Source organism: Quercus lobata, chromosome 5 (genome assembly GCF_001633185.2).
Source record: "Quercus lobata isolate SW786 chromosome 5, ValleyOak3.0 Primary Assembly, whole genome shotgun sequence".
Classification (NCBI taxonomy): Eukaryota; Viridiplantae; Streptophyta; class Magnoliopsida; order Fagales; family Fagaceae; genus Quercus; species Quercus lobata.
In genome coordinates this window covers 74,751,323-74,763,736 of record NC_044908.1, presented here as the reverse complement: position 1 = coordinate 74,763,736, position 12,414 = coordinate 74,751,323, and the positions used below count along the sequence as shown (strand labels likewise).

The window sequence follows — 12,414 nt, the reverse complement described above, 5'->3', positions numbered from 1 at the left end:
GCATTAATCGCTCTCCTTTGAACATAACTAAACCATCTCAAGTGTGGGGCTTTACTTATCTTTAAGTGGATTTCTTCATTTTGAATCCTATTTTTTTTAGTGTATTTTTACTTATCTATCTTAATATTCTTAGTTTAGTTACACTCAATGACAAGAAACTTTACAAACTGAATTAATTAGAATTTACAGCTATTATGACTTCAATACAAAATCAGGATATATATGTAATCCCGGATTTTAGAAAGAGAGAGAGAGAGAGAGAGAGAGAGAGAGAGATTCTGAAACAGACTCTCCATATGTGATTTATCATGGGATGCAAATGTTTCACGTGTTAGTCAATATCAAGTGCCTTTCAGTCAATAAAGGTCCTGGCGAGAGATTTCAAAGAAATGTATGGGAAAGAGGCAAATAAAGCAATAACTGCTCCTCGCATTCACAATCGTGATTCTCACAAACCAGAATCTTTGTAAGATATATGTGGGAACTGGGAACTGGGGAATAGAAGCAATGACTGCTCCTGTCATCCAAAATCAACATAAGGAAACCCGTTCGTTTGTCCAATTTTGTTGTCTCGTGGAGTCAAAATCTTTAGCGTGGCCTTTTTCATTGGGTCCTATTAAAGGTCCCCCCACCCACCATGGTCGGTTAGCCATCTATATTGGTTTAAATAGATGATTGGGGTATTCGTATCCTCATAAAACCACACATGCCAGATGCATTGAACAAGTTATGGGACTTGTTCGAAAAACAAGCATGTCAGTTCTTCTAGTTTTGCTATGTTGCTTTTGTTTAGATTCTGGCTCTGCCACAGATACCATTACATCTCTTCAACCCATGAAAGACTCTGACTACATAATCTCTAATGGGAGTGCTTTCAAACTGGGATTCTTCAGCCCTAAAAATTCTACCAACCGCTACCTCGGAATATGGTATAATAAAAAGTCTGTTCTACCTGTCCAATGGGTAGCTAACAGGGAGAAACCCCTCAAGGATTCTTCTGGGGTTCTTACTATATCTGACGGAAAACTTGTCATATTAGATGGACAAAAGGAGATTCTTTGGTCATCAAATGTTACAAACTCTGTTGTCAATTCAAGTGCCCAGCTTTTAGATTCAGGGAACCTAGTCTTGCGAGAAGGCACTACAGGGAGAATCGTATGGCAGAGTTTCCAACATCCTTCTGATACACTCTTGCAAAGGATGAAATTTAGTACTAATGTAAGAACAGGTGAGAAAGTGCAATTTTCACCATGGAAAGGCCCTTCTGATCCATCCATTGGAAGCTTCTCCTCTGGTATTCAACCTCAAACTCGAAGTCTTGTTCAAATATTCATTTGGAAAGACGGTCGCCCATTTTGGCGTAGTGGCCCATGGAACTCTCGGAGCTTTATTGGATTGCCAGAAATGTATTCTATATATCATGACGGATTTAGTCTCACAGAGGATCAAGACGGAACATATTCTTTTAGTTTTTCTTATATGAACGATTCTTTGTTTCATTGTGTCATAACTACAGAAGGAGATATACAGGCAAGATATTGGGATTGTGAGAAGGACGATTGGGGGATCTTGTGGAATGCTGTGAAGAGTAAGTGTGATGTTTATGGTATGTGTGGGGCATTTGGAAGCTGTAATTCACAAAGTTCACCAATTTGCAGCTGTTTACCTGGGTTTAAGCCAAAGAACACAAAAGAATGGAATAGAGGAAATTGGACTAGTGGATGTGTAAGGAGGACACCGTCGTCACAGTGTACGGTGGTGAACAGTAGCATTGAAGCCGTCAAAATGGATGGGTTTTTGAAACTGAAGACGATGAAGGTGCCAGACTTTGCAGATTCCCCACCTGCTCATGGAGACTATTGCAGACAACAGTGTTTAGAGAATTGTTCTTGTACAGCTTATGCATATGATAGTGGCACTGGTTGCATGTCATGGACTAGAAGCTTAATTGACATACAGAAATTTTCTAGGGGCGGAGTTGATCTGTACATTCGTGTTGCCTATTCAGAACTTGGTGAGTTAGTTTTGTTATCACTGTCTTAGATTTTAAGTTTTCAAAATTAAATAAAGATGAAAGGAGAGCAGAGTCTCTTCCTGACGTTAATTCATATTTTAAATTTGATTGAGAAATTAAGAAGGGATTTTGTTCAGCTTCCACTTCTCCATTATTTATTTGGGAGATTGAAAATTTCTACACACTTAAACTTCTATAAATAGATTAAAACACATTAACAGTGTGCACAATATTTGAAGAAAAAATAATTTTCATTGAATAAATTTTTTGAACCATAAGAGAGATAGAAATTGCATTCTATTGACCAATAGAATGACCTTAATTTTTTTTTTTAAAAAAAATTGCCAGGTGAGCGGTCTTATTATTATTATTATTATTTGCATTTGCATTTGGGGCTTTAGCCCATTTAATTGGCCTAATGGTTGAGCTGCCACTGCTCACAAGCTAATGAAATCCTTGTAGCATAAAATTTATGTGAACAAAAAATGGAAAGGAAAATAACTTTTTAGTAATCTATTTTTGTTTGTATTGAGAATTGATAATTAGCTGAAGTCTTGATAATTATTTGTTATGTGCAGCCAATAACAGTGAATTTATATAATATAGAAATGGAAAAATGAAATAAAAAATTATATAGGTAATGATTTATGTGGTTCCAGCTCCTTATGATAAGGAAATTTTTACACGAATGTAGTATATAGAATTTTTTAAATAGACTTATAATTTATTACATAACCAGAGCACTACTACAAAAGGACCCAACCTTTGTAGTAGTATTCTGAGGTTATAAGAACTGAAACTCTAATGGGATAAATATCTTTTTATTTTTATTTTTTGGAGATAAGTATCAGTACTACAAAAGGGTTTAACCTTTGTAATAGTAGCCTAAGGTTAAAAGAATTGAAATTCTAACACACATAACTAATATGGGATAAATATCTCATTTTTTTTATAGAAAACAGTAGTACTTATTTGAACACAGAAACACTAAAGTAGTATAAAAAGTTTTTTAAACAGACTTATAATATATTACATAATCAAAGTACCACTACAAAAGGGTTTAACCTTTGTAGTAGTAGCATGGGATTAATAAGGAAATTGCTGTTAAAAGACTATTTATTTAACACCGTTTTGCAATATGTTTTGTTTGAATAAGTGTTATATATACTTTTTTTACCCTTCTGATTTACAGATAAAGTGGGAGACGGGAAAAAAGTTGTCACAATCAGTGTGATCATAGGAGCAATTTTCATTTCCATATGCACTTTTTTACTATGGAGGTGGATGGCAAAAGAAAAAGGTAATTATATTCACCCTTAAATTAAATTAGCTCAGTGGACTTGGAAATGCTGCTGTATATATTACATTACTCACTACTGTGGTGAACAATAGCAAGGAAAAAGAAAGCGATGGAGATCTTATTTTTCAACAAAGGGGAAGCACAACAAAATTTTAACAGTGACAACCTGGCCCAAGTCAAAGTCCAGGAGCTACCGCTATTCGATGTTGAGAAGCTGGCTAAGGCAACAAACAACTTCCATTTATCTAACAAGCTTGGGCAAGGTGGATTTGGTCCCGTATACAGGGTAATGGATCCTTCCTCATGTATTTGACCCCATATCTGCTCTAATACATTTTAGCTCATTAATTTCTACATTTAAAAACTATAAAGGAGGCTCCCTCATTTTTAATGTAGGAATAAACATTTTACTAACTGTCTAACTTCCCATCTTACGTATTAACTCTCATAGTTTTACATTTATGTTATTATATTTATTCATTTTAATTATATAATATTAAAATGCTACAACGTGTTCTACTAAAGGTTTCTTATCTAATAATTTGAATATCTAATTAACCATCTAATGTTTGTTTATAGGGAACATTGTCAGATGGACAAGAGGTAGCAGTAAAAAGACTTTCTAAAGCCTCTGGACAAGGGTTACAAGAATTTATGAATGAGGTGGTGGTAATTTCCAAACTTCAACATCGGAATCTTGTTCGGCTCCTTGGTTGCTGTGTTGAAGGAGAGGAAAAAATATTGGTCTATGAATACATGTCAAACAAAAGTTTGGATGCATTCCTATTCGGTTAGTTAATTTCGATACCCTTTCTTATATTAGAAATACAATACACTGTTAAATTTTTTGCCAGAAACACAATCAATGTAATATGATTTTGTAGACTATGGAACAATATTCTTTCTCATGGTACTTCACTTGAAACCGACTTTCTAATTATCTTATGACTTCACCACGTGAACATCATTTGCAAAATGCAAACTATATGTTCACTTACCTTGTGAGTTTCTTTCTCTTATATCTTTTTGCTTAAACTTGATAGCTCCACATAAAGAAAAACTATTAGATTGGAGAAAACGGTTCAACATTATTGAAGGAATTGGTCGAGGTCTACTCTACCTTCGTCGGGATTCTAGATTAAGGATTATTCATAGGGATTTAAAGGCAGGTAACATCTTATTGGATAAGGAGCTAAATCCAAAAATATCAGATTTTGGAATGGCCAAGATTTTTGGAAGTAATGAAGACCAGGCCAATACCAATAGGGTCGTTGGAACTTAGTAAGTACCTTTGGTTTTGGTCAATTTAATTAGATACTAGTGCTAATATATGATGACAAGATTTGAATGTGATTTTTTGTTGAAATTTAGTGGCTATATGTCTCCTGAATATGCAATGGAAGGACGATTTTCAGAGAAATCAGATGTCTTCAGCTTTGGGGTGTTGTTACTAGAGATACTAAGTGGAAGAAGAAACTCTAGTTTTTATCATGATGAGGAGTCCATGAATCTTCTTGGATTTGTAAGTCATCTTTATCTCATTGCCATATTTTTTCTTTATACCTCCAATGCTTTTTTCTTATAAGTTTCAGTATTGATGCTAAGAATTTCAATAATTTTTTCATGTTTCTAGGCATGGAAATTGTGGAATGCAGGCAACATTGTAGCCTTGATAGACCCAATCATATCTGAACCATGCTTTGAAATGGAGATTTTAAGATGCATACATGTTGGCCTGTTGTGTGTGCAAGAATTTGCCAAGGATAGGCCAATTGTGTCTGTTGTTATTTCCATGCTTAAAAGTGAGATTGTTGATCTACCTCATCCAAAGCAGCCAGCATTTATTGAAAGACAGATTGCCTTAGATACCAAGTCCTCTCAACAAAGACAAAGCAAATGCTCTGATAACAATGTTACTATTACAATGGTTCAAGGCCGATAAATAACATGTGTTGTTGACATAATCATGTTGTAGTTATATATTCATTTTGAACACTTTCACAAGAAACTTAAAACTTTTGTCAATATTAATGAAGCTAAATGACTATTTCATTCCATTGGTACAAATAATATACATCAATTTTTTTTTTTTTTTCCATAAGAGAACCTTAAGGAATTTTGTATGTCGTATATATATAATTTAAGTGGAAGTTCATTTTATACAAATAATATTCATGGTGGGTATCGATGGAGAAATGCTATGCATATCAATCTCTTTCTTTCAGTCTTACAATTCAAGCATCAACATTGGACAACCAAGAGAGGAAATCTCTCTATCATAATTTGTTGTAAAAATGAACTCCATTGTTGTCAACCTTGCAATAGCAGGAACACCTACGATGAAGAGTATCCTATCCACCTCATTCCAGATGGTTTTGAACCAACCTATGAAGCAACAGTACGCTCCATTCAAGCTCGAGAAACATCTCTCTCTTTCAATATCATTGTTGGGCTTCCATTCAGTTTTTAAATGTAACACCAAGAGTTTTTCGATATCCCATCTGAGAGCATGAAAACCACCTTATTCAAAAAAAATATTTCAAATCCAATTGTGGTTGCAATGGTTCTCATCAATTCAAAGAACGTTTAGATCGATGTCCCAAACGTGAGTCCACACCAACTAATCAACAAAATGTTGATATTGTTGATCCTTACAGACCAAGGTCCGCTTGAAAAAAATTGTTTTAGACCAAGTCACCTTCTCATCATCTGTTATCATCTCATGGACCACGAATGTGAAGAGACAGTGACATGATCAAAGAAACTAGCAGGTTGCAGCCATGGTTGCAACATCTGGAGATTTCTCCAATGATGAAACATGGCACACATGGTCTGGCCTCTTCATACATCACATCAAACCAAGCCAATCTATCCATTCACAATGAATAAATAGATAAATAATTAAGATTTATAAAAGTAAATTTGAATTTCACAATATATCTTAATTATTCGAAATCTTTTTCAAATCTTTCAAAAAAATTAAAATCAAATTTAATCTAATGTCTAATCTACCTAATACTACTATATATAGTTATAGAAGCTCAACTCGAGGCTCTACCATTTGAGTTGTTTAGAGCTTTTTAGGCTTCACTTGTGGCAAATCTTCAATAAAATTTAGGATTACATGGATTAAATAGACAATTATATTCTTAAATCCCTTCATAAACTATATAAGGAGAACTTAGGGTTAGAGTTTTATTTAGGAAAAAGGGCAAAAAAGTAAATAAAAAATTATATAATATTTTTAAAAAATTTTAAATATATATTAAATATAGATGGGTCGAGCAGAAGGAAAGTGTACAGCAAACCCAAAAGAGGCCTAACAAGCATAAGTCAAATAATAACATGGCAAAAACAACGTGGTGGCATGGTAAGAGTGTCAACCAACCCACAAAGAGGATAAGGGTTGGATTGAAGAAGGAAAAGCCCATGCCCAAGCAAGACCCAGCCTAGGAAAGAAGTAAGATATAAAGAATGAAAGCCCAGTGACTCATCCACACCACAAGAAGTCAAGAATGAGTAGCAGAATGTGCAGACAAGCCCCTAGGTCATGGCAAACGCATGAACAGCAGGCAAGCCATGGACATGCATGGAAGTGGAACACTCATAAGGCTCAGGCACCACCCACTTATACCTAGCCAATGCAAGAGTGGTGGGCCATGAGTCAGAGGTAAGAAAGGGTATGGTCTGGTTGTAGGGAGAAGGGGAAAGCCTATTCTGGGGTTCCCGCTCAAGCTCTTTTAGGGGAAATGTCTTGCTGGGATGACATACCACCAAAAAGAGAGAAAGATGAGTTAGAATCACTAAGTGCATGCCATAGGGGATAGTAAGAAAGAATGCCCACCTTTATCCGGATGGGAATGTCACAGTGAGCAAGAAAACAAAAACAAAACTCTTTTGTCTAAGAATGGGACGTGGCATGGCCATCACAAGTAAGTGGTGATGGCTGGACAACCGAAAAACCAGTGGGTGGTTTGGGAAGGACACTTATACCAAGAAAAAAAGCAGTTAAGGGGTAAAATAGTAAAAACTCATCATGGCAGCTAGTATAAAAAGGGGCCTTACCTGTGCACAGTGGAGGCAGAACGAAGGAGAATAGGAGAAAGAGAAAGAAAAACATGAGAGATAAAACAAAAGCAAAACAAGTAAGAAAAGGAGTGAAATAGAAGAGGAAAAAACAGGAAACTTAGAGAGGAAAAAGAAATCAGAAAGAAAAAAACAGAGAGTGAGCAAGAGTGTGATAGTGGGCATGTACCAATAGGTTGTGCCCTTCTCTCCCTCTAAAAAGCCTACTCTCTAGTGAGAATTAAGGAATTTGAGGAAAAGCCATTTAGGCTCTTTCTCAAAGTGGGCAATTTCTATGGTAGGACGTCCTAATGAGATTGCCTACATTGAAGAGTGGTTCCCTTCTTGGACTTCACTCCGTTAAGAAATCAAGCACGACAGACTAACCATTCTTCTTTTTATTGATCAAGCATTAATATTATTTCCTTTTCTTTTTATCGTTGTTGTTAACTCATTTTTGCAGCATTTATATTGCTGCATTATTTCCTCCTTTACTAAAATCATAATTTAGCTTTTTTGTTTTCTGGCTGACAGTAAGCATATTCTTCTTATTATTGTTATATTACACCTGTCTACCATAACATTTTTGTAACAGTTTCCTCCGTCGTGGGCACGTGTCCAAGGTCCTAGCAAAGGGGTTCTAGCTTGTGCACAAGCTGGCTTAGAGTGTGTTGCAGTCATGCTAGTCCTGACTCTCCTACCCAGAACCATTAGGCCATAACGTGGCAAGAGACAACCCAACCTACGTGGCCATAACTTTTTTTTTTTTTTTAAGAATATATTAAGCTTGATGCATGACACGTTGGGATGAATTCAGTCAAAATTTTGGCTAAAATGTGGTTTTGAAGAGCCTAATTCCATTGCCAATGCATCCTTAGTTACTTACCTCTTTTTTTTTTTCAATTATTATTATTTAAAAAATGAAATTTTGGAGAGGCTAATTCTCATACTTGAATCTACAATATATTTCTTTGGTAAATGACACTTTTTTTTTTTTTAGTAAACAATAATACTTATTAGAACACACACGAAAATAGTAATATTAGTGTTTTAAATTGGATTTATAATACACTTGTTATTGCTCTAAAACCCAGCCTGTTATATAATTTAGCTGGTCAATCAATATCACAGTTAAAATGAAATGTAAGCATATATAGAATATTACATGTTGCATATATTAATTAGACAAGATACGTCTTTTTTTTTTTTAATTTTATAATTCTATAATTAAAAGAAGGACATTTGAATTCTAGAAGTTTATATTTGAAACACCAAGAGAGGAGCTAGATAGTGGTGCAAGTATCAAAGGACTCCAGCGGATTGGTTTCAAAAATCACATTGACCCTAAATTAGTCTTGTAAAAGCTCCCAAAACCAATAAAATTGATACTTCAACCGGTAAAAACTAGTCAAGGGTGTGCATGGGTCGGGTTGGGTCGGGCTGTAAAGTTTTTTCGACCCAACCCACCATTGTGGGTTAAAAAAATCCAACCTAACACATCCTAACACAAGGGTCCAACCTAATCCAACCCACGCGGATTGGGTTGGGTCAAATTGTACCCATGGGTTCTATGGGGATAAATAGCTCGGATAAGGGTATTGGGTCATGGGCCGCACCCGAGGACGTCAAAGAGCCCGATGACAAACAAGTGTTAGTAAAGGCAAATAGATTTTTGGGCCGAGGAAGAGGACCGGTCACAACAAGCAAGTGATGTTGTACAAGGAGCCATCCTTCCTCGGCAAACAGAGTGGAAGCCTGAAGTCTGACCACTCAACAAGTACTGGGCAGTGGGCCACAATGCTTAGGAGGATAAGTTTCAGAAAGAAGTAAGTCAACAAAGAATAGAGAAATATCTAGGAAGAAAGCTACTACCACCACATTGAATGCTCTGCACCTAACCAATTGGCTATATTAATGCGGAGGTGATGCCTGAACAGTGATTTCTAGCCTTACGACTATCCACAAAGATTTCAAAAGGGTGCTGATAGAACAAGTATCAAGGAGATTAGCAATCTGATCTACATGTGAAAGGCTAAGATTAAAGAAGGGGAGGGAGTATAAAAGGGGAAGGATTCCATTACAAAAAAAGGGGGGCATCAAAGAGAAAAAGGGACCACTTTGTAATCAAGAATTGGAATATTTGTATAAGTCTGAGTGCTAAATTCAAGAACATACCATCCTTGGACCTGACCGAAGACTGTTTTTCTTTTCAACTTGTTAGTCTCATTCATTCTAACACTAAACTAACCTGCAGTGATTCATATTTGACTCATCAAACGTTCAACATTAAACTCACTCTCTAACAAATTTATTGTTGTGGACTTGTTAGGCCATTGTCCAAATCTTTTGGGCATTGGATCAATTTGAGTCCTTATAGTTTTGATAGTCTTTATTATTATTATTATTATTATTATTATTATTATTAGAAAAACACCACTACAAATAAGAGCAAGTTTATAATCAAATAATTATGAATATAACACCAAACAAACATAAAACTATATAAGGAGAATTTAGGGTTTGAGTTTTATTTAGGAAGAGGGGAAAAAAGGTAAATTAAAAGAATTGTATAATATTTTTTTTAATTTAAATATATATTAAATAGGAAAAAATGCAAAACTAACCCTCTAACTTTCACCTTTTTTTCATTTAAATCCTCTAACTTTCAGTTTTGTCAATTTAGTTCTCTAACTTTCAATTTTTTTCAATTCAAGGCTCTGTTAAAGGTATGTTACTACTGGCATTAAACACACCAAAATAACGCCGTTTTCATGTGGTTTTTTTTTTTTTTTTTAATTTGGAATTAAAAGAAAATAAGAAAAAAAAAAGAGAAAACAATAAGGCTTGAGAGACTTCCAAATTTCCAATCCCTAACTTTGAGAGAGAGAAAGAAAGTGAGCCGGTTTGAGAGAGAGAGAGAGAGACTGAGTTCACCCCTGCTCTAGATCTCACTGCCCCTGCTCGCCGTGTAAACCACCTCACTGCTCTAACTTGACTAAATCGGTGATGGGTGTGCTCTGCCTTGCCTTACCGTAGCTCCTCCTCGCCATGTAATCCGCTTCTTTCCCAACCACTTTGCAGGTATATTTTTGCAGCTTAATGACTAAACTAAACTAATCTGTATATAAATGGGTCATCTGCGTTGCACCCCAACCAACACTTCTCTCATAAATATATTCACCCAGCAAAGAATAAGCACAAGAATAGTTTATTGTGTTTTTTTTTTGGGTATATGTAGTAGCAAAACAATGAGTTATGTGTTATATAAAGCTGGTGACTTTTTCTGTTGAAGAGTATTTTCTTTTTTTTTCTTTTTTCTTTTTTTTGCATTTGTTTGTTTATGTTGGACTTTGTTGACTGATAGGTGAGATTAAATGCATTGGGATAATCTACTTTATATAATTTTTTTTTCTTTTTTGTCTATTTGCTAAACATCTTCACATGCAATTTTATTGTTTCGAAACAATTTGGTCCCCACTTGGAGGAATTGTTTGCTGTGTGGGGTATTTAGATGTTTGCACTTTATTTTTCTGTTGGGCTAATGGTGTGTGTGGGGTTACTTAACATTGACTTTGTCAATGTCTTTGTCGGCTAAAATACTTATGTTGTGTGCTGACTTTTTTTATTTTAAACGTTCAAAGGGAAGATGATTGGTCAAAATTTTACATTAATTCTTCACTACAATGGAGTATTGCAACACTCGGTTAAGAAGAGGAAGTATATAGGTGGCAAGATGAAAGTTTATGATAATGTGGATTCAGATTGCTTTTCTGTACCAGAGGTTAAGAATTATTATGCAAAGTTAGGGGTATTGGATTATATCCAGTTTTATTATCTTGTGCCTAGGTTGGATCTTGACAATGGCCTAAGATATTTGTCTACTGATGGTGATACTCATGAATTATTTAAGTGTCTTGACCCCATTGATCCTAAAATAGGTATTTATGTAGAACATGCAACCCCTGTTTAGAAACAATTGTTAGTCAAGGATGTCAGCATTGTTGATGCTACAAATTTGGTTGGTTGTGGTGTTGGTGTAGAGGGTGTGGGTGTTGATGGCATTGATGGTGATTGTGATGATAATGAAATTGATGTGAAGAATGGGGATGTTGAGGATGGGGATGGGGCTCTTGTTGATGATGAGTTTGAAGAGGGTGGTAATATAGTCGATGAAGGGAATGGTGTTAGGGCAAGGATGGGAATGCTGCCGTGGGAGATGTGGATTATGAATGGTATGACTCTGACTATGATGACCCAGCCAATAAACAATTATATGAAATTACTGTGGATGACTACACAATTCAACCCACCATAACCCATAACAATCAACCGTCACAAGAACTCACAAATGCCATCCATCCATTGTCACACCCACCTAAATTTGCAAACCAATCATTATCCCACCTAGATCTAGTTCCAACTCTTTTTAATTGGCTGTTGGACGAAATTCCAAGTGGATCCAACTATGCATCCTCGAACCAGTTGTATTCTCCCGACAATTCTGATGGTGAGCAAATGAAAAAATTACCTAAATTCAGAAGTGAATACTTAAAGGATCCTGAGTAGGTGTTAGGGATGTCATTTAGGGACAACAAGCAGTTCAAAGAGTTTGCATGAGCTTACAAATTGAAGCATGGATATGGCATCAAGTTGTCAAAGAATGAGAAGGCTAGGGTGAGGTATAAATGTGTTGAAGGTTGTCCTTGGAAAGTGTCAGTAGGTCTTGATAAGGAGGCAAACTTCCGGATTAGTGCGTTGTATGATACTCATACATGCATTAGATCTTTCCATAGTAAGCAAGTTTTTGCACATTGGATGGTAGAAAAGTATGTTGATCAATTTCGGACTAATATTGAATTTAAAGCTAAAGATTTGGTAGCTGGAATGGGGTGAGATGTTACTGTGCAGCTTGCCTTGTCGAAGGCATATAGAGCTAGAGACATTGCTAGAGGCATGGTAAGAGGCGACTTTTGTGAGCAATACACCAAGGTTAGACGCTATTGTGTGGAGTTGAAAAGATCTAACCCAGGTACCA

General features: G+C 35.7%; 1 protein-coding gene across 1 annotated transcript; it reads left to right on the top strand.

Annotated features, from left to right (window-relative positions):
- Nucleotides 1-718: 718 nt before the first annotated feature.
- LOC115992524 (G-type lectin S-receptor-like serine/threonine-protein kinase At1g11330) lies at nucleotides 719-5,341 on the top strand. Its single transcript, XM_031116730.1, has 7 exons — nucleotides 719-2,014; nucleotides 3,207-3,314; nucleotides 3,407-3,600; nucleotides 3,894-4,104; nucleotides 4,358-4,595; nucleotides 4,686-4,836; nucleotides 4,948-5,341. Exons 1-7 carry the CDS (start codon nucleotides 730-732, stop codon nucleotides 5,254-5,256), a joined length of 2,496 nt encoding a protein of 831 aa, XP_030972590.1. The 5' UTR covers nucleotides 719-729; the 3' UTR covers nucleotides 5,257-5,341.
- Nucleotides 5,342-12,414: the final 7,073 nt, after the last annotated feature.

Excerpts from the sequence above, each read along its gene's own strand:
- LOC115992524 (XM_031116730.1), top strand. The coding sequence starts at position 730 with ATGGGACTTGTTCGAAAAACAAGCATGTCAGTTCTTCTAGTTTTGCTA. Across the intron at positions 2,015-3,206 it reads TGTTGCCTATTCAGAACTTG|ATAAAGTGGGAGACGGGAAA; the intron begins GTGAGTTAGTTT and ends TCTGATTTACAG. Across the intron at positions 4,837-4,947 it reads CCATGAATCTTCTTGGATTT|GCATGGAAATTGTGGAATGC; the intron begins GTAAGTCATCTT and ends TCATGTTTCTAG.